The sequence below is a fragment of the Acomys russatus genome, chromosome 14 (genome assembly GCF_903995435.1).
Source record: "Acomys russatus chromosome 14, mAcoRus1.1, whole genome shotgun sequence".
In the NCBI taxonomy this organism is placed as follows: Eukaryota; Metazoa; Chordata; class Mammalia; order Rodentia; family Muridae; genus Acomys; species Acomys russatus.
Window position 1 is genome coordinate 5,931,446 of NC_067150.1, and position 23,352 is coordinate 5,954,797.

At 40.2% G+C, this 23,352-nt stretch overlaps 1 protein-coding gene across 1 annotated transcript in view; it reads right to left on the reverse strand.

The window, feature by feature from the left end:
• Cntn5 (contactin 5) overlaps window positions 1-23,352 on the reverse strand; it is a 445,387-nt gene that overhangs the window by 36,572 nt on the left and 385,463 nt on the right. The window contains exons 17-19 of the mRNA XM_051156769.1: window positions 20,687-20,757; window positions 19,298-19,532; window positions 6,355-6,464 (exon numbers count right to left, since the gene is read on the reverse strand). Coding sequence (XP_051012726.1) covers window positions 6,355-6,464; window positions 19,298-19,532; window positions 20,687-20,757 — 416 coding nt within the window. The remainder of the gene's footprint in view (window positions 1-6,354; window positions 6,465-19,297; window positions 19,533-20,686; window positions 20,758-23,352) is intronic.

The window sequence follows — 23,352 nt, forward strand, 5'->3', positions numbered from 1 at the left end:
ATTAGAATCAAGACCTCATTTTATGACTGAAACAAAAAACAAAACACAAAAACTAAACCCAAACTCAAGAAAATGGAAATCACCTCCCTTGCCACAGTGGGGCTGGAATTATCTTTTTGTTTTGTTTTGTATTAGTGATGGTTTGAATGAGTGTGGCCCCCAGAGGGTCGTGGGTTTGAATGCTTGGCCCATGGGGAGTGGCGTTATTAAGAGGTGTGGCCTTGTTGAAGGAAGTGTGTCAGTGGGGGTGGGCTTTGCGGTCTCCTGTGCTCAAGCTCCACCCAGTTGGAACAGTCTTCTGCTATGGATCAATATGTCGGACACTCAGCACCTCCAGCCCCATGTCTGCCTGCATACTGCCATGCTTCACGGCATGATGATAATGGACTAACCCTCTGAAACTGTACACCAGCCCTGATTAAATGTTTTCCTTTCTAAGAGTTGCCATGGTCTGGTGCTTCTTCACAGCAATGGCACCTCTAACTAAGACAGCATTGTTTTTGAGAGTCTCACTATGTGACTGTCAGCTCTGACTTGCCCGTGAATTCAAAATCTTCCCCTGTAGCCTCTTGAGTGCTATGCAAGTGTGCAGCAAGTACCAGCATGCATGGCAAGAATGTGAGCTTTATAAGGGTTCCTACCTTTGTCCACTTTACTTTCTGGTTTAGCATCAACCCTGCACCTGAGCATAGTGGGAAACTCCATAAATATTTGCTAGATAAGTAACTAAATAATGAATGAGACCAGACAAAACATCCAGATTGTGAGGCCAGTAGTGTCTGAGGCCAAAATTTAACTGACAACTTGGGATCACAATTTGAGTTGGGTGGCAACCAGGTTCAGGAACATTTACAGTCTGGGTCAGAGAGTTAGGGAGCTAGAGGCCTTGGCTACTGCCTTGGCTGAGGAGACGGGAAAGGTTATCATCAGACCTTGCTGGTCTCAGGTTAGTACTGTTTCTTCATGATCTTGCTGAGTGTAGCCTTCTCCAATTACTTGTGAAAGAAATGAAAGAGAAACTGCAAAGTTTCCAGACTCAAGAGAGTCACCAGTAAATTCACGTTTGCTTATTGATTGAGGTGTTGTTGTTTATTACAGCTGCATTGTGAATTCCAGAGACTCAGCTCTCCATGTGGAACTGTGGTAGGGGATTATGCATGTAACGGGAACATGAAAGGACATGAATCTGTGCACGTGAGTGCAGAAATGATTCCTTATTTGGCACGTTCCACACATCAAATGTGTCACAGGGAATTTCTAATATAAAAGTATGATTATTAAACTGTTAGCCAATATGGCTAAAATAGTTTCCCAGGTTAATTAGGCTTATGTTGAATCTTTGGTGCAAAAATATGTCCAGATGTTGAGTCTTGTTCACAATAACTATTGATATATATTATTGGATAGTTTTGGCTCTTGGGAACATCAAACCACCATGGTGTACTGACAGGAGATTCAGATAATTTTTAACATGGAAACGATGGTGATGAGGTATGAATGGAGACCCCTTCCCAAATTACTGCTGCCACTAACAATTATTTAGGGAGTAGTAATCTTAGGGGGCTGTTGGATGTCTGTATCTGAAGTAACCGAATTGCCAACAAGAGACGTACTGATCACTTATTTATGAACAAGTCCTTAACTCAGCCCAGGCTGTGCTTTTGTGCCTCATGCCTGATCTAAAGCAGCCCTAAGCAAAATCAGCTACTTCCTTCTCCCATCAGCATATAGTCTTATTTATGTGTGTGTGTGTGTGTGTGTGTGTGTGTGTGTGTGTGTGTGTGTGTAACTGATTCCCTTACCAGCCTCCTTGCTGGTCCTGGTTTTTTTTTGTTTTTTTGTTTTTTGTTTTTTGTGAGACTTTATACTGTTTGAGTGCCGAACCCTCTTTTTGCCTTCCTCTCATCTTCTCTGGCCTTGAGACATCCCCTTCAGAGGTTTTTACTTAATTACATGGCTTTTGAGGACACTTCTATTCCTTCAGGCCTGATCTCTCAATTAGATTCTAAACCCCCATATCCTATGGCCTAACCAAGTGACACCCTTGTATTTCTAATAGGAACCCCAAGCTTAATTCGGACAAAATAGAACTCTTAGTTTCCTACCTGCAAATCTGTCGTTTTCTTTCCTGTATACTTTTGGAAAATGGCACAATTTACTAATCCAGCAAAGCAGAAATAATAATTTCTCTCCTGTCAACAAATTCTGCCAGCCCTCATCTAAAACCATCCACTTTGCATCACTTCACAGATCCCTCTGTCTTATCACCGCAGGCCTTGCTTCAGGACAGCAATCTCCTAACGCTCTCCTTGGCTTTCTTCCTCCTCCTTTTCCCACTCTTTACATCAGAGTGCCAGCTAGTGATAGAAATGTGAATCTTCCTAGCTTACTGACTTTTCTCGTTGCTGCAATGCTATACCCAGGAGAAGCAGCGTTAATGAAGGGAGGTTTATTTGCACGGGAGACTACAGTTGGCCCCTGTAGGGGAGATGCGGCCATGGTGGGAGCATGAGGGCAGCTGCTCACTCTGCATTTTACCTGCAGCCAGCGTGCAGAGAGCAATGCATGTTGGGACTTTGTCTGCTTCCTTCTTTTATGCATCTGGAAGGCCAGGCCATGAGAAGGTGTACCTCCTGCTCCTGGTGGTGTCCTCTTTGGAAATACATTCTACTTCTAGCACCTTTAACTCTTTTTTGTTAAAAGTTACAACAAAGATTACTTTTTTGGTTTTTCGAGACAGGGTTTCTCTGTGTAGTCTTGGTTGTCCTGGACTAACTTTGTCGACCAGGCTGGCCTCGAACACACAGCGATCCGCCTGCCTCTGCCTCCGGCGTGCGGGGATTAAAGGTGTGCGCCACCAAGCCCGGATAAAACAAAGATTTAAAAAATATCGTATTTCTTGATCATATTCTTTTCCTGTCTCCCAACACCTCCCAGATCCTCCCCCACACCTCCCTCCCCACTTTCGTGTTCTCTCTCTTTTTCTCAACCCCTGCCACACAAACAAGAAACAAATTAAAGAGAAACGAACACAGTAAGACAGAAAATACCTTCTCAAAACAGAAAGCACACAGTGAAAACCTGAAGTCTGTTTTTTTTGTTGGCACCTGCCCTGCACTTTGAGGGAAACTGATTTTTCCAACTTCTAGAAGGTATCAGTTGCAAATGGCTTCTTGGTTAGGGCTGGAATTTTATATTCACTCCTCTTCTCTGTGCTGGGATTTAAACCATCTCCTTAGCTCATTCTGGGTGATTTGTTTACATGATTTTTAAATTGGTCTTCCTCCATTATAATATAGCATTCATTTACACATTCTAATTTAAAAATAGGAGGCGCCACCAAATACACTATCACCGGCATTTCCCAAACAGTCTAGCAACTGAATTTTACTCATTGAAGGGAAAATTTGAAATGTGGAAAATTAAGCCTTAAGACGGATACTGGTATATAAAAGCTAAAACCAGTCTTACTGATTTTGGTAACATAGGCCATGGTTTCAATTTTTTGTTTTGTTAACAGATCAGAAGTCTAGCATTAGTAAACAAAGCTGGAATGTGGCAGGGTCAGAGTAGAGCACGTGGAGAGAAGATGAAATATGTGTAAGATTTAGTCACAATTATTGATTTTTTTTTTGTTGACATTTTTAGCAGGAGAAATGCTCAGGAATAAGAGGAGGATAGTCTTGGGTGGGCAGAGGTTTTAAGGTAGGAAGAATGCAGAAGAGAGGTGAGTGTTAAGACTATTACATCCCAGTAAGTCTCCAGTTGACAGCAATGAGACCAAGGAAGTAAAAGTCATGGTTGGATATATTTTGCTTACAATGAATAGTCAGTGCCATATTTGGCCATTGAATTTTACATTTTATTTATCTTTTGATTTAAAAAGTTATGTACTTTATTTTCCATTTCACAGGATGTGGACATTTGTAACAAATTTTATATATTATTTCTATTTCTATGCATAAATGGTATACTGGCTACTCTTATGTAAACTAGACAGAATCTAGCCTTATCAGAGAGGAGGAAACCTCAGTTGAGAAAATATCTCCATAAAGTCATGCTATACATAAGTTGTAGGGCAGTTTCTTAATTAGTGCTACAGGGGGAAGAGCCTGGTCCACTGTGGGTAGCTCCATCCCTGGGCCTGAGTTCTATAAGATAGAAGGCTGAGCAAGCCAGTAAGCAACAGCACGGCCTCTGCATCCACTCCTTCCTGCAGGTTTCTGCCCTGCTTGAGTTTCTGTCCTGACTTCCTTTGACAAGGGACAGTGATGTGGAGGTGTAAGCCAAATAAGCCCCTCCCTTCCCAACTTGCTTTGGTCATGATGTTTCATCACAACAATAGTTAACCTAACTATGACATGTGGTTTGCCTGTGCACATGTATTTTTGGTGTGCATCCATGTATGCAAGTGTGTGTGGAGGCCTGAGGTAGAAGCCAGAAATCATCCTCCATTGCTCTTTCACCTTATCCAATGAGGCAGAATCTTACATTGAAACCAGAGCTCACAGATTCATCTTGCTAGTCAGTTTGCTCTGGGGTCCCCTGTCTCTGCCTTTTGGGTCCATCACCACAGCCACTTAGCGTTGATATAGATTATGCAGATACAAAGTCTGGTCCTCACGGTTTTGCTTGAGTGTTTTAACTGTGGAGTCAACTTCTCAGCCCATAATTCCTTATTTTTAGTCTTTATTTGATAATATAAAGCAGAATAAATGTTATTGTGCTCATACGCCTCTCCTGGTCACATTTTCAGGATTTATGTTAATTGAGGTTTAAAATACAGCCCTAGTGTTGAACCTACCAGAATCTGCCTTTCATGGTCAGCTTGTAATTACTGAGGACATTCAACTTTATAGCTGTGAAAACTTGCCTTGCTGAAGGAGATAGTCTGAGCAAAGACACTGCGCTCTGACATGTCCTTATCCTCACTTTCAGCCTTGATCAGCATGAAACCAACCCTCCCCAGGACTCTGCTCATCACTGCCATTCCCTCCTGGATATCAGACATGTCATCTTTCTCTGAATTTTTAATGTTGAGCCCGAAAGTCTCCCTGTGTTGCTTAGGGCTGGCCTGCCAGTAGGTGTGTGCCACTGCACTTGGTTTGGACTTTGTCTTGAATTTTTTGGCAGCATTCGGGTCAATGGAACATTCTTGACCTCTTGAAATTTCTCTTCAGGCTTCTGAATTTCTCCAGTGTTTCCCTCATAGCATATTTGGTTAGACCCTTCTCTGTTATTGGACTCCAAGTGATAGGATACCATAGGGCTTAGTTTCTCTGTATCTTCTTGATCAGTGTACAGTGACCCCAGCCAATATAAGATGAAAATGTCATTTACATACTGGTGATTCTTCAGAGGGATAGATTGCCAGGTTGGGATATATCTAAGTTTCTAGACTGATTGAGCAATGTGGTCAACCCCTGGTTTGGCTTGTAGTACCACAGAGCAGAGTGGGGAGGTACATGCCTGTAACCCCTGCACTTTGGAGTTCAGTGTCATCCTCAGATATTAGTGAATTGGGAGATAGATGAGGTCTTGTTTTAAACAATATCCCTGACAACCAACAAAACAGTAACAACCCAACAATAAGCCGCACGGAGAAATAAAGACTTATAAAGTTTAACATCCAAAAAGAATTCCTGACTTCTGTGTGTTATTTACACAGTGTGTGGGTCATAAATCTTTAGTTTTTTTTTTTCCCCCATAGCTCATATCTAATTCACTACTAAGTTCCGTCTTTCTTACATTTGACAGAAAGGTCCACTTCTTAACAGTTCCAGGAAGCAGGACCCTCATTGAAAACTGATCAGACCAGTTACTGTTCTATTTTTCTGGTGCTTTTCCCCACATCTGTTCTCTCTACTCCAGAGCAAGAGGCATTTAATACAAGGGGCATCTTGATGTTGATACACTATCAAACATTTCTGGGGGGGGTGTTCCTCGTACTTAGGCTGGACTACTCAAGTTCATAGCTATCTCACAGTCCTTCAGTCTGTGAGCAGGACAAAACTTGATGATGTCACTGAACTGATATTGCATATTTATGATGGCAGCATAGCTGTCACTTCTGTTTTAAAATAGTAAAAATAAATAAATACCCACCCATAGTTTCTGGCTTTGTCTAAAAATCCATTTCATTCCCATTTCTATTTTTGCAGTGATGTGGAGACTACAGAAAATAAGTCAACTAATGAGAAGCAAAATAGTTTTTTGGAGAACAGTGTTTCTTTCTTTAACATAGAGCCAAGTTTCAAAGGAATATGATTCTGGTGAAGCATCTTCAAACCATCTGTTTAGCAAGACACAGTGCCAACAAAACAAAAGGCCGGCTTTCAATAACTCTGTGCATACCTCAAACCCCTGTGGCCTTCCGAGACTCTCCTTAACATGTTTCCATGCAACAAGAATCTCTGACATAGACACACTGGTAGCCTTGACATCGGTGGGAGCAGCAGTGGGTTCTGTAGGAAGAAAAATGGAAGTGATAAGCTCAAATCTTCTTGTGTCATCTCTGAAACACTGTCCAGGGGTTCTCAGCTGTCCATGTCTTTCTGACTTATTTTTTAAATTTATGTATTCACTTTACACCCGGATCATAGCCCCTTTCCTCCTCTCCTCCCACTCCTGCCCTCCCACCCTCTTACCCCTACCCTCTTTCCCCTTCTCCTCAGAAAAGGGGAGACCCTGCACCAAGCCATCCCAGCACACCAAGTAGCATCAGGACTGAACTCATCCTCATCCTCCATGGCTAAGCAAGGCAGCCTTGTTAGGGGTAAGTGATTGAAAAGCAGGCAACAGAGTCCATGTCTGGCTTATTTTTGAATGATATGTTGTGACGTTATGAAAAAAAAGCACTAGATAAGAAGGTAATATGTTTTTTTTTTGTTAAGTAAATTTCCATTAGAATCTTACCAATAACCAGTGGTAAACTGAGAATTATTTGGAGAGAAGTCATTTATCCTTGAGTCAGGGAGGACATCTTTTGAAAAAGTGAATGGTATGAGTTGAGTTGTCAGGCACTCCAGTCTAACAAAAAAGACAATCAGCTGGCATTGGTGTGTTTGTTTGTTTGTTTGTTTAATTGCTTTGGGGACCTAAGTTATGGGAACAACCTAGCTGCACAACACAAGAGATGGTGTACATGTCACATATTCACCATATGGGAAGTTATGTCATTGTCAGTAAAATATTTAGCACTAGAGATTATCATACTAAGTTAATTAATGCTGTCTCGCAATATCACATATTTCCCCTCGTTCATAAGTTCTGAACTCATAAAAATATGAGATTATATTTGTACTGATGGCATGAAAATTGAAGGAAATTTCTCTGGGAATTAATGGAGAAATTCTCTCCCCTTCCTTCCCCACTCTTTCTCCCTATCCTTAAGTAATTAAGGAGAGTCTCAGAGGGGGGGAGTTGGGGAGAAAGGGGAATTTAGTCAGATATTGGGATGTATGCTTAAAGTACTTGGAGGAAGATGAACTTATTAAACACCCTTGGGTGCTTTGCCTTTAAAGATTATAGTTATTGATGATTATACAAAGTGTGCATGTGTTCCAAATAGAACATGGCAGTCTGGTAGTATTTGCAGTTTCAGTGTTTCTATATTAGAATTAAAAAAATGAACAAACACCACCAAAACTCCCTATTGGTATTTATCCACCTTGTGACAAATTGTTGCCACCTTTGAATCCCATTTTCTCTCATCTGTAATGTGGGAGTAAGATAAACAATAGCAAATCCAGGAATGGTGATACACACATGTGACTCCTGCACTACAGAGAGTGATTCAGGAGGGTCACAAGTTCAAAACCAGCCTGTCCTACACACTGTGTGCAAGATCAGCCAAGATTCACAGCAAGAATCTGGCTCAAAATATAACAACCAACAAACAAAGAAGTATGACACCATATACATTAAGATTTGTTCTTAATTAGAATAATGCATCTACAATGGTTAGTGTTACAGTTAGCAATATCCATTGACAAAATATCATGCTAATGCCATATTTACCTTTTATAGTCAAAGAGGGCATCCAAATTTCATTAGGGTTTTTTTTTTTTTTTTTTTTTTTTTTTTTTTTTTTTTTGCCACAAAACTCCATAATGGAGGAAGTGTGCTATGTGTCCTGATATTTAAAAGGCATTCACTGATTTTCATGACAAGTGCAGGCAGAGAAGAAAGGTCCACCGGGGTCCCAGTGCTGCTCAAAAGCACCTCTCTATTTGTTTCTATGCTCAGTGACCTTTCACACCATTTTTTTCTAAAACACAATGTCTGACTGACATCCATCAAGAAGTGCATTTTCTTTGACACCATATGCTATATGAGCAAGGAAATATTTCCAGCTTTGACATGGCTGAATCATAAATACTGTCACAAACACATGTTAACTGAAATGGAAGTATAAAGGTCACAGATTAGGTCGAACAGTTCTGTATAGATTATTATATTTTTTAAAAACCTGTGCTATAAAAATTGGAAAGACTTTTGTACTAACTTCAAAACAACTCCCCGCCCGCCATCATTCAGGAAACCATTTGACAAAGACACAATTCTAAAGAACACCTTTCCAAAGGCAATTATGAGGGACCTGGAATAAGTGTAACTGTTTTCTAATATCTGTCCTTAGCTATAAGAAGTACTCACACATCTATCTGGATATTTTTGAATATTACTGATTTAAGATACTAGCACCATGCCCAGTATATAATCACACACTCCCAACAACTGTGAAGAGAGGCTCATGGATCAAAGTTCAGGACTGGACAGAGAGTGAGTTCCTGGCTAGCTTGGAATATAAGAGATCCATCTCGAAATAAATAAATAATTGATAAGTAAACAAATGAACAAACCAATCCATTCAAGAACATCTATTCATTGCTGTAAAATAAATCTACCAAAATCTTTTCCAAACATATTTGTACTACTCGGTGTTTTTCTTTTGGTGAATCTCATGTTTAAAAATCACATGCTAAGCTGAGTTTGGTGTTTAGTACCTACACGAGGTGACTCACAACTCACAACTCTAGCCCCAGGAAGCATCCTCTTATGGATTCCTTGAGTACATCTCTCTCTCTCTCTCTCTCTGTCTCTCTCTGTCTCTCTCTCTCTCTCTCTCTCTCTCTCTCTCTCTCTCTCTCTCTCTCTCTCTCTGTCTCTCTCTCTCTCACACACACACACACAAATGTTTAAAAATGTCCCATATGCTATAATTGAACCAATTCAAAAGTACTGTGGTAAATTCATTTGATTTTTTTTAACACAAGTTGGCATTGATTCCTACACTGTATCAATTGTGATTCCTCATTCTGACAGCCTCTAAATATCTTTTCTATTTCCTTGCTCAGTGGTGTCCCTCATATTACTCTATAATCTATTTTTCATCTATTCAATCTTTTCTTAAAAGAGAAGAGCTTCTATTTAATTCTCAAATCACAGCTAGCAGACTTGTAGACTTATAAAATTGTTTAACAGGAGTTTAAATTCTTAATTCTGTATTTAAAGAAGGGGCATGCTGGCAGTTTAGAGGCACACGTGACTGGATTACTCAGGTTTCGGTGAGACTCATTTCAAAGGAAACCACATTTTGGTTATCATTTGCCATTCTGTCACTATGTCGCTTCTCTTCAGAACAAATGCATCACAGAGACTCGCCTGCCAAATGTTTTCCACCCGCTTTTATATTACTGAGGCAATTACATCTCTGTCAGAGAAGATTGCAGGGGGGATAAATAATTTCAGAAGCACAAAAACACATGGCTGGGTGGCAGCCTTTCTATTCCTCCTTATCTCCAGAGAGAAGTCATTTTCCCATTAGCTTTCAGGAGCACCAGCACATTTAAATACGTCTCAAATCTAAATTAAATAAAAAGGTAGAAGTTTGTAAAAGAACACGGGAGATGATGAGCAAATACTTCCCAAACAAGTACTTTAATTTCACTGAAAAGCTTCGAGGATTTTAAGATTGGGTCAGACCCATCCTGATGTGTCACAGATGCTTTCCCAGGGCTATGGGCCACAGTTGCATCACCTGACCCAGCATGGACAAATGACCTTAAGTCAGTTCATCTGCTAGATCCAAACAGCACTAAAAGTTCACCCCTGCTGACCTGAGCTGCAGCTTCAGCACTGGAGAAAGCATGGCCTCAGCCAGGTTCTTCCAAATGCCTTGCTATGTCCTGTCTCCAGCTGATTTGACAACATGTTTGTCTGCAGATGGGAATCACCAACGGAAGGGCAGAACCTTTGTCTGGCATCTCCTGGCCTATCCAGAAGTCCACTGCAAGTGCACGAGAGAGTCACTATAGACAGACTTTAAGACAATTGCTTGGATAAGAAGTCAGGAGTATCCGGACAGTGGGTGTTTGGTGTTCAAGCAATTTGGTGTTCATTTAAAGCCAATAAGCCAATCTAACTTACCCTACAAAATTAAAAAGGTGTAGATTTGCTTAGGGAAAGATGCTTCATTCAAGCTCTACTTCCAAATGTGCTCCTCCCCTAGCCTGCTTATTAGGAGGACAGTCTTAAATATTCTTTAGTGTTTTACATTTGTGAACAAGGAATCAGCTAGTTCGTTCTCATTTGATTTCTTTCTGTCCGATATGTATGTGTGCAGTGTGTATGTATGTGGGTACACATCTGTATGAAGGCCTGAGGTTGGTATCAGAAATGGGCCTCTATCATTATTTTTTTTTAATTTTGATTTGAGTTTTTATTTATTTATTTATTTTTATTAATTTATTCTTGTTACATCTCAATGTTTATCCCATCCCTTGTATCCTCCCATTCCTTCCCCCCCCCCATTTTCCCATTATTCCCCCACCCTATGACTGTTCCTGAGGGGGATTACCTCCCCCTATATATTCTTACTCTTTGAGGCAGTCCTTTCAATCAAACCCAGAGCTTGCTCTTGCAGCCATCTTGCTCCAGGGATGTTCTGTCTCCACCCTCGATGACTAGGATTACAATCAAGTAGGAAGTGTGCCTGGGCCACTCAGCATTTATACACATCCTGGAGATTTGGGATCCTTCCATGATGGCAAGCCTTTAACCTGTGAGCCATCTTCCCAGCCCATCACTCTCACTTTAGAGTCATTTTGAGGGAGCAGAGAAGGGACTATAAAGGAAACAAATTCCATTCATTCCTTTACCCTTCAATTGTCTCCAAAGACTGACAGAGGAATGGAAAAATATGCTTAAACATATACATAATAATATGCTTAAACATAAACTCAATAGATAAAGAACTCAGGGTAGTCAACAATCGACTCTGTAAGAAAAGGATTTAGTATGTTCCAGAACTTATTAATTCCAGACATGTGTTAAATCATCCAAAACAATTATTATATGTGATGAAATTCCTTTTCCAAGAGGGGTAGGGGGACCACAAAAGGCATCACACAGCTTCTACGTGTGGAGGGAGGGTTTTAATGCCTGGTGATGTTGGTACACTGGGCTTCACACATGTAACATCCACTTGAGTTTTCTTTTCTGTGTGTATGTACTTGTAGCATATGTGATTAAGTGTGTGTGTGTGTGTGTGTGTGTGTGTTGTATGTCACATGGATGGGTATGGAGCCACAAGTTGATATTGAACATTGTCCTCTATTGCTCTACACATTATGCATTTAATTGTGTCAGCATTATGTACACACATCATGTGTGCGAGGGTGTGGACATCTTGTGGCTATTAGAGGGAACCCTTTGGGAATTGCTTCTCTCCTTCCAGCTTTGGATTGGATAGCTGACTGAGGTCACCATGCTTTCTCTGAAAGTGCTTTTATCTGCGCAGCCATATCACACTTCCATCCACACTAGTTTTTGAGACAGGTTTTTAAAAACGAATCTGAAGCTCATCAATTGGCTAGACTGGCTGTCCAGCAAGCGCCACAGAGCCTCCTGCCTCTGCTTTCCCAGTGATACAATTGCAGGTCCATGCTGTCATGTCTAGCCTTTATGTGGTGCTGAAATTCTGAACTGGAGTCCTCATGCACGGGTGGGAGGCGCCTTATCGGCTGAGCCACTGCCCCACCACTCCCTCAGCACTGTTTTCTTCCATTACCTTTAACTACTAATGCTTCTCAAGTATTTGTATTGGGGTTCTTACCTGAGCCCTATACTTCTAGATGTTGTCAAAAACCACAGAATTGCAGGGACTGCCTGCTGAACTCTGCCACAGGCATAACCAATGGCCTTAATTCTTTTTTCTTTTAATTTTTTTTCTTAATTTACTCTTGTTACATCTCAATGGTTGTTCCATCCCTTGTATCCTCCCATTCTTCCCTGCCTCCCATTTTCCCCTTATTCCCCTCCCCTATGATTGTTCCTGAGGGGGACTTCCTCCCCCTGTATATGCTCATAGGGTATCAAGTCTCTTCTTAGTAACCTGCTGTCCTTCCTCTGAGTGCCACCAGGTCTCCCCCTCCAAGGGACATGGTCAAAAATGAGGCACCAGAGTATGTGAGAAAGTCATATCCCACTCTTCATTCAACTGTGGAGAATGTTCCGCCCATTGGCTAGATCTGGGTAGGGGTTTAAAGTTTACCGCCTGTATTGTCCTTGGCTGGTGCCTTAGTTTGAGCGGGACCCCTGGGCCCAAATCTGCCTATCATAATGTTCTACTTGTAGGTTTCTAGGACCCTCTGGATCCTTCTACTTTGCTATTCTCCCATGCTTCTCTCATCTAGAGTCCCAATAGGGTGTCCTCCTCTCTGTCCCAGTTTCCTGGTAAGTGAAGGCTTTTGTGGGACATGCCCCTTGGGCTAGTATGCAGATATAAGTGAGTATATTCCATTTGAGTCTTTCTGCTTCTGGGTTAACTCACTCATTATGATCATTTCTAGCTCAATCCATTTGTCCACAAATTTTGGGAATACCTTGTTTTTAATAGCTGAGTAGTATTCCATAGTGTATATGTATCACAGTTTCTTTATCTATTCCTCTACTGATGGACACTTAGGCTGTTTCCATGTTCTGGCTATTATGAATAAGGCTGCTATGAACATGGTTGAGCAAATTTTCTTGTTGTGTGGTGGAGCATCTTCTGGGTATATTCCAAGGAATGGAATAGCTGGGTCTTGAGGAAGCCCTATTCCCATTTTTCTGAGATAGCACCAGATAGATTTCCAAAGTGGCTGTACTAGTTTGCATTTCCACCAGCAATGAAGGAGTGTTCCTCTCTCCCCACATCCTTGCCAGCATGTGGTATCGCTTGAATTTTTGATCTTAGCCATTCTGATGGGTGTAAGATGGAATCTCAGAGTTGTTTTGATTTGCATTTTTCTGATGACTAAGGAGGTTGAGCATTTCTTTAAGTGTTTCTCAGCCATTTGATATTCCTCTGTTGAGAATTCTCTGTTTAGTTCCAAGCTCCATTTCTCAATTGGGTTTTTTGGTTTGGTGGTGTTTAATTTCTTGAGTTCTTTATATATTTTGGATATTAGACCTTTGTCAGATGTACGGTTGGTGAAGATCTTTTCCCAGTCTGTAGGCTGTTGCTTTGTTCTCTTGACAGTGTCTCCTGCCTTACAGAAGCTTTTCAGCCTTATGAGGTCCCATTTATTAATGGTTGACATTAAGGCCTGGGCTGTTGGTGTTCTGTTCAGGAAGTTGTCTTCTGTGCCAACTTCCAGGCTCTTTCCCACTTTTTCTTCTAAGTGACTTAGTGTCTCTGGTTTCATGTTGAGGTCTTTAATCCACTTGGATTTGAGTTTTGTGCAAGGTGACAAATATGGGTCCAGTTGCATTTTTTTTACACATAGACCTCCAGTTAGACCAGCACCATTTGTTGAAGATGCTATCCTTTTTCCATTGAATGGATTTGGCTTCTTTGTCAAAAATCAAGTGACCATATGTGTGTGGATTCATATCTGGGTTTTCGATTTGATTCCACTGATCAACCAGCCTGTTGCTGTGTCAGTACCATGCTGTTTTAGTAGTAGTAATATTGCTTTATAGTACAGTTTGAGATCAGGTATGGAGATTCCTCCGGAACACCTTTTATTGTACAAGATTGTTTTAGCTATTCTGGTTTTTTTTTGTTTTTCCATATGAAGTTCAGAATTGAACTTTCAATGTCTTTAAAAAACTGTGTAGGTATTTTGATAGGGATTGCATTGAATCTGTAGATTGCTTTTGGTAGGATGATGGCCTTCATTCTTATTGCATGGAATTCTTGGTAACTTTGAACCATGGCTCATGGCTCCTCACAGGCCATGCCATTTTTAAGCATTTTAAAAACCCACCCTGACCTTGTATATCACAAGATTAAAAAAAAAAACCCTTTTACTATTGACTATGAACTCAAGTAATTTGATAAGAGTTCAAATTCTTATTTGTGCAGGTGCAGTAGGCTTTGTCTACAGGGCAGAGGTTTGAAAACCATCCTGCTCTTGCGTAGGGTGTGATGTAGGCTATAGATAGCTCCTCCACTCCAATCTGGGGATAGTAGTGGACACACTGATTGACAGATTTCAGTATCAGTTAGATTAAAATTTAGAGGAGAATTAACATGCTCATGAATTTAGATGATACATCTGTGTTAAGTGACCCAGCAGCTGGAGTCCTCCTCGTGATTCGGGGGGATGCGCTTGTAATATTGATTGTACATCTGAGTTCCCAGGAGGGCAGCAGCAGCATTAATCAAAGGGGAGTCTAATAAACCCTGTGGGAAAGGGTTCTGGTTTCATTAGTTAAAAATTCAGCGAAGACAGCCACTGCTGAACTTTTATAGTCAGTAATCCAAATGGATCATCCAGCACAGACGGGCGATTATTCCTTGTATTTTATAACTAATATACCAATTTATTAATTTCTGACTTCACATAAATCCCACTGAGCTCAGGCTCAGCTAAGAGTTGATCCGGAGAATGTCACCTTGCTGGGCTTCATTTTGAGCACAGGTTGCCTTGGTTTTAAGGGACTCCTGCAAATAGATTCCTTCAGATGACCAGAGACTTCTGGAATTTAATAAAAACAAGAGCCATGCAATTCACCTGAAGAGGCAAAAGCCCCAAATACTGGAGAAAGCTAAAGAACATCACAAATAATCACTAATCTGTGACCAATGACCGCGATTTCTAATTGATATAACTGAATGTTACAGTTCTTCTTACCCAAACGTGGGGTAAAATGAAGCTGAGAGCAAACAGATATAAGCTGAATTATGAAATGATTCTATAACTACAAAAGGGAGGATGAGTCATCGATTTACTATTTTTATCTTGAAAATAAATCACTTTAAAACAGTCTTACTGAGCCTTTTGGCTGTTATTTGTTATTTTATTTTAAAAACATTTTAAAATTATGAGCATACAAGTATTTCGGAGTGTGGGTTTGTGCATGAGTGCAGTATCAACGGAGATCAGAGGAGGGTGTTAAATCCTTTGAAACTGGAGTTACTTGAGGTTGTCAGCTATGGATGCTGAAAATCAAACAAACTTGGGCCCTCTGCAAGAGATTTCATGCTCTTAACTGCTGAGCCATCTCTCCAGCCTGCCATTAATTTCTTAAAAGGCCAGACTGGCTTCCGACTTTCAATCCTTTTGCCTTACTTAGCATCTCAAATGCTGGGATTACAGGCATGTGCAGCCACATCCAACTGTACTATGGACCTTAAAGCAACTACATCATAACTTGGCAATTAAAAATATATTGGTTTTGTTCTTTAAAAAAAGACTTGTGTCATATCTTAAATATCAACAGTAGAACCAAGGTTAGAGATACTAGATTCTTCCTTAGCTTTAATGGTGGAAGTGAGATTTATTTATAAGGTACATGTGGGCAAATTTCTCTCCAGGCTCATGTCAGTGGCTACTTAGGACTATCTTAACCTTGTTGCTTTGGCTGTAGAAATAGGTTTCAAAGACTCAAGGACATTAAGAGAAGAACCATCTTGAACATTCTTGTACTTGAGAGAGACAGTTAACCTCAGAAGTTTGGGAGTCAATTCAAGCCTCAAGTAATTTGGATAATACCAATATAATATAATTGTCAAATATGGGCAAAGCTTTGCTTTCAACAGTGAAATTCTCACTTGCATTCCTTTAAGTTTTCTTGAGAGGAAAGCAAAAAAGAATGAGGGTTTTGAGGGCTGCACACAACCACTTATAGGTGAGTTGCTGTTGCTTTTGATAGTCTCACTATATAGCCTAGGCTGGCCTTGAATTCATGATTCTCCTGGGCTACAGTCTTGACATCACATCTTTGAAATGGTCACTCCTGTTCAAAGCCATTTTCCATGTGACTAAAATGGAATGCAATTTCCCCTTCTGATGGCTACACAGTAGATGTTCACCTGTTATTATTGCTTCTTTGGAATAATTATTTAAAACAATACTTTAGTATACAGAACAAATAGGTGGGAGTTTAATTTTAGCATTATGAGCATTCCAGAACGGTTTCACTGGGAGTCTAGAGAGTTAGACCCACAGAGTGTGACTGCACTGCAGTGCCCATGAAGGGAGACAGTGCCTCCAGTCATTTGCACTCCTGTTTTTTGACTGATGTGATTTCAAGATTCAAACCACCACACTTAACAAAAATTCCAACATTGCAAATTTAATTAATGATAAAACTCCACAATTATACGTTTAGATTTTGCTGTCAACACAAAGTCAGTTTGCACATATTGCAGGGCTGGTATCTTTCATATTTTCATTGACAAATGAAGTGTTACAATGATATATTTTATAGCCACAACCTCAGTGTCTTTGAAAGGAAATATGAATGTTTCCTGTCTAACTTGAAAGAGAAAGTTCCAAAGGCAAACCATTTCAAGTTTAAGGGCACACAGTCCAAAAAAGGAAAAAGGAAAAAAGTAACCCATGGCAACTGATATAATTTAATTTCAAAGCTAAGGCTGACAAGAAACTGGATTTCTTAAAAAGGCTACCGTGGCATTACCCTACAAGGCATCTTTCCAAATTCCTGTGACTCACTATGAGCTCTGCAGCCATGTGCTTGGTAATTATTTTGGTGAAAATTAAAAACAAGAATGCATGTACTTTCTGGTAGAATATGTGCTACCAAATAACTTTTTGAGGTGAGAAATCATATATGACATTTTTACTGTATATATCCCCAGTGAGACAGTACAAGAAAAAGCATAAGTTTAAAAAGAAAAAAAAATCATTTTTTCCTTTTAATTATTTGTAGACTTAGGTATAGGTGTGTGAGTATATGTGCTTGAACTTTGTGCCCAAGAGACCAAAAGAGTATCAGATCCCTTGGAGAGTGAGTGGGGTGACAGGAGGTGGTGAGCCATCAGAGGTGGGTCCTCTGAAAAGCAGGATGCACTCCTAAACTGGGAAGCCATTTATCCAGTCTTAAAGGATACGCTCTCATTCCTACACTATGGCAAAAAGCCCAGCTGTACCACTTAACTGTGTTTAGTTTACAAGCCCATCACTTAGTAATATGTATCTGGGTCTTGTTCTTAGGCTCCCTGAGACTGGGTCTTCTGAAAAGTGTACTTGGGCTGGAAATTATGACCTCATACTTCTTTGAAAGTGTTAAATTAGATAAGTCTCTCTCTCTCTCTCTCTCTCTCTCTCTCTCTGTCTCTCTCTCTCTGTCTCTGTCTCTTTCTGTGACACACACACACACACACACACACGCGCGCGCGAGCGCGCACGCGCGCGCGCACACATGCACAGCATGCCTGTATCCAACACAATATGAAATGCTAAGTGCATGACTATCTTACACACACACACACACACACACACACACGCACACACGCACACATGCACAGCATGCCTGTACCCAACACAATATGAAATGCTAAGTGCATGACTATCTTACACACACACACACACACACACACACACACACACACACACACACACACGCACACGTGCACAGCATGCCTGTACCCAACACAATATGAAGTGCTAAGTGCAGGACTATCTTGGTAGGACTCCTACAGTTTACTGCTTGATTCTACACCTTCCTAGCTGTTATTCTACCAGGATAAAAGTTTGCCCCAGCTTCACAGCTTGGCTCTGTATTACAAAGATGCAGGGCAGCTTTTATCCAAAAGTGTATCTTACATAAATCAAGCGCTACCTTTGTTCTTCTACATTCAAATAACCTTATTTATTTCTTCCCATGAAACTCCCATCATCAAAAATACTAGTTTTCTCTTGAGCTATTCAAACCACACATGCGGGGCATGAAAGAAGCACGAAGCTCAGTTAATGTTGACCTTGTTTATTGGAAAGGTCAGACAGCTGTTGCCTTTGTGCAATATTTTATTTTGAATTATTCTTAGTATTTTTCGCTTGCCCGGCCTGTTGACATTCTGCATTTGAATAGAAGTAGGGGAAAGCTAAGATCTCTCCTGCTTTCTCTCAGACAATTGCACATGGTGTGAAGTATGAACATAGGCCTAGGATCTTGCTAGCAGAGGGCGGGGTAGGGGTTTAGCTGTAGTCCCTATGGAGAGCTGCTGGCTCTATTTAGTCTTTTGCGAAGTGAGCACATGTACTAGATTCTACCCCATGTAGGTGCTTAAGAATAAAATAAACTCATGCATGTGGTGACCTCATGCTACAGAAAATTCAATGGAGAGATGTGCATTTCATTCCTATCACAAGACGCCTAACCTTTGGCAGACCCCTTAGCCTCTCTACTCTTCAATTTCTTTCTCTTTACTTACATTTGTCCAAGGATATGACAAAGATTTAAAAGTGTGGAGCAAATTCTTAATGGAAAGCCGTATCTGAGAATTCTTTTTAGTGCAGTGGGTTACACAGTGGTTAGACATAAATGTTTACTGGTTATGTCAATGGAATCTTCACATAGATTCAGTACACACATACACACATAGTAAAATATATAGAGGAAATAACTTGCTCTGTAGATTACTGGTACTATCCACTTCATGGAAGTATGCTGGTCATACATTATTCGTGAACAAAAAAGATAAGTCAACATATCCAAGCTAAGTATTTTCTGTGTGCACTGGTGTTTTGCCTACATGTATGTTCGTGGATGTCAGATTTTGGAATTCCAGACAGTTGTGAGCAGTCATGTGTGTGCTGGGAATTGAACCCTGATCCTCTGGAAGAGAAGTCAGTGTTCTTAAATGCAGAGCCACCTCTTCAGCTCCACAAACTAAGTTTTTAAAAAGATGAATTTGGGGAAAGTTCCACAAAGTATATCCAACAAGTATAATGAGATTATGAGTGAAATTTTGAATCTTTGGCTTACTAGTATTTTCTAAATGTGCACATAATGTCTCATTAAAAATATTGAAATGTAAAAGTGGTAAGGCAAAGACACTGACCTCCCTCGGCTGAACAGATGACTACAATCTGGCTGAAGGGTCCATCGCCTTTATTATTATAAACACCAACTTTGACTTCGAAGGGTGTGAGAGGTGGGACACTTTCATCTCTGTAAATGAACTTTGAAGCCTCAGAAGACGTCACCATCTTCTCTTTCCAGCCACGTGTTCCATTGGGTCTGAACGCCACTATGTAGCCGAAGCCTTCCCCATTTTGGAACTCCTCTGACACTGGCTAAAGAAAGACAGCACAGTTAATGATCCATAATGCCACTGGCCAAGAGACGCTGCCTCCTAATGCTTTGTCAAAGTTACAGAGAGCCACGGACACAGTCTCAGAACCTTTTAATGATCTGGGAGCTAAAATGGCATATGTACTTCGGCTTTAGAGGTACAAGGTAAAAGTAGAATTACATCTCTTGGTATCTAAGGAGACACACAGGAGTAGTGAACACTCCTGTAGTGACTGTATAGTCATGTATATGAGCAGAAGATGGTTGTACTCTATTGTATGTTTGGGGTAGCTCTTATGATTGGGGTTGCCAGTCTCTTCTCTCCTGTTAATGCTCTGCCAAGGAGTCTGCAGGTCAAATCAAAGAGAGATTAGTATAGGAGCTATCTTCCAGTGTTCTTTTCTATCTGTGTCTGTGTTTTCCTAAAGTGCAAACCAAACCAAACAACTAAGCCAACAATGAACTAACTAAACCCATCATGGAATGTTATTTAACAAAATAAAACAAACAAAAAACTCTTCTCATGCTATACATCGCTTACATTAAATTTTATTTAAAGGTTTAACTGAATATTATAGATAGAAGTTATTGTGTTGGCCAGCCAGTAGAGTGAAGTCATTATAAATAGCCAGAAATTACGTGTAAAGTAATTTTTAAAGCTTGAATTCTAATTAAAATAAAAAAGAAAAGAAAAGAGAAAGAGTTCTAACAATGGCTCCTTTAGCAACTATCTACTCCCATTAGCCTTTGGCGACTGTACTCTGCTTTACTGTACAATGCACTGCCTAATATCTACACTGGAAACAAAATAAAATAAAATTCTGAGAAAAGGAAAAACTATGTACTGAGTAGAGGAAGAGTCAGTGTCAATTAGTCAAGTTCGTAGGAGAGCGTCAATGGAGATAAAATGTGGGAAATAACTACCTCTGCAGAAATCTAAAACCAGGCATAAAGTTTTATTTATGAAAGGAATGGACAGCAGGTAAGGCTAAGCAGGATTTGCCTGGGCTGTATTCACCTGAGTAGTGCCTCCTTTACCTTTTCCTCATTCAAACAGAGTTACCGAGCCTTCTACCAGGGCTCTTTCTCTCTCTGTGCCCAGCCTCAGCGTCTAAGCAGCCGCCTACTCTGACACTGATAGAGCAATTGTTCTTACCTCCCAGGCAATAACCAACTCGTGCCTTCTTCCACTTCTTCCACTCACGTTGCTCGGTGCCGTCTTTGGAACTGTGGGTAAAAATGCATGAAGGCTGAAGAGAATAAATACATGTGTAATTCCCTTAAACTTGTTGGCCTACTGTAACCCTTACTTAGATTTGGTGAAATATGTAAATTACTCAAGCATTTGCTTTAAGATAGATTTATCTTATTAAATATTGAGGCAAAATATATGGCAGATAGCTCACTCCTTAGGACATCTTGGTTCCATATATATATATATATATATATATAATAAATCATAATTAACACCAGAGCTAAGGGTATTTACTAATGATTGGGTAAATTTCACCTTGTAAATGACTCTCTTTCTCCTCTTTGCTTCTAATATGTTTCTTTCTTTCTTTCTTTCTTTCTTTCTTTCTTTCTTTCTTTCTTTCTTTTTTTTTTAATCACTCTTGGGTCTGCAAATGATGATTCTGGAAAAATCCACAGGTCTACACTATGCTGTATTAGGGAGCTCCGGTTTAAGTTAAACCTACCCATAATGCTACTGTGTGAGAATGTGCTTAAATAAATAAGCACTAAAAACAACTGTCAAAATCAATCTTTCCACCACTGCATATACCGAGTCACTCAGTGAAAGCTCTACAAATGAATAACGATTAAAAGAATAAATGTGCTGGAGGAATAAATTTCTCCCTCACTGCACCAAACTGCAAAATCTACAGCTGAATGAGAATGTTTTCAAATGAAGGGCTGTTAAGTGGAGAAAACTATTAAAAGAAATCATTTTCCAGGCTCTGTGCCTGCATTGGCAATTTTACACTTCAGCCTTGCTTTTGTATCCCAGCGCATATTTAAAACAATATTGATATACGCATAAACAATAAATCCACTACTATGCATTATTTGCTGGAATGAAAGGCTATTAATTACTTGTATATATTTTATGCAATATTTTATATACTACGAAAAAGGCTGAAGTACCATCTCTTATAGTACTAGGAAGAAAAAAATAAAAAAAGAATCTTCTTGGACCAGGGAAGTGGGAAAGGAAATCCTGTGAATATATTGTGTTCTACATTAAAATCAATAACCTTTACTCAACTAGATTTCAATTTAAGTGTCCTTGGACTCTTTTCTCCTTGAACATAATTCTTCCCTTCTTCAAGTATGTGAGAAAGTTACTGGTACCCAACTACACGAAGTGCTGCACATATTGCAGCAGATGTCAATTATTTTCTTCCATAGCTACATACATCCTGTAGGCAGTTCATCTATGGAGTTCACTGCCATGCATTGCCTCAGAAGTATCTGGAATTAGTCAAACCACATGAGATTCAATGAAGAAGAAAAGGCTGTATCTTAGCAATAGTCAATATGTCCTAGTTCATGTGAAGAGCAAGTGAATTGCTTATTAGCATGAGTTTTTAAAAAATTGTATTACATTTTTCTTTGACAGTTGCATACATGTATATAGTTCATTCTGATTAATATAGTCATTCCACACACTCTACTTTGCTGCCCGCCCCTGTTAAAACCTTCTTCTCCCTACAATTCCATTTCAAATAATATTTTTGCTTTCTGGGATCCACTGAGTTTAGCCAGGATCATTTTTTGTGACCATGGTTTTGGAATTGGCTGTTGGAGAATGGTGGGCTCCTTAGCGGGCACAGAGGTCGTTGAGAATCGCACACATACCCATAGGCCTTGGCACCTTTTCTAAGAAAGTGCCCAAGACATTGAAAATAACTCTGAGTTTGTTTATTTTGTGGGTAACAGTATAATTGAGGCTTACTAGCAGGGTACTGGTAAAATAACACATGCCTGTGCTGGTTAGTTTCTTGTATCCTTGACACAAGCTACAGATATCTGGGAAGAGGAAACCCAATTGAGAAAATGCTTTCATCAGATTGGCCTGTAGGCAGGTCTGTGGGGGGTATTACCTTGAATAATTATTGAAATGGGGGAGGGGCAGCCCATTGCGGGTGGTGCCAAGCCTGCCAGGCTGTGTTGGCTTGTATAAGAAAGCAAGCCGATCATAAAGTTCTTCTTGTAGGTTTCCAGGACCCTGTGGGTCCTACTATTTCCCTATTCTTCCATGCTACTCTCACCTAAAGTCTCAATAGGATGTCCTCTCCTCTGACCCACTTTCTTGGTAAGTAAAGTTTTTCATGGTACGTATCCCTTGGACTAGTGTTTTGATATAAGTGAGTATATACCGTTTGTCTCTTTTTGCTTCTGGGTGAACTCACTCATTATGATAATTTCTAGATCAATCCATTTGTCCACAAATTTCGGGAATTCCTTGTTTTTAATAGCTGAGTAGTATTCCATAGTGTAAATGTACCACAGTTTCTTAGTCCATTTTTCTACTGAGGGATACTTAGGCTGTTTCCATGTTCTGGCTATTATGTATAAAGAAACCTACAAGAAGAACTTTATGACAGGCAGATCTGGGTCCTGGGGTCCTCCTCAAACTAAGGCACCAGCCAAGGAGAATATAGGCATTAAACTTCGAACCCCTACCAAGACCTAGCCGACGAACATGATATTCTCCACCGTTGAGTGGAGAGCAAGATCTGACTCTCACACGAACTCTGGTGCCCCTTTTCTGACCACGTCCCCTGGATGGGGAGGCCTGGCGGCACTCAGAGGAAG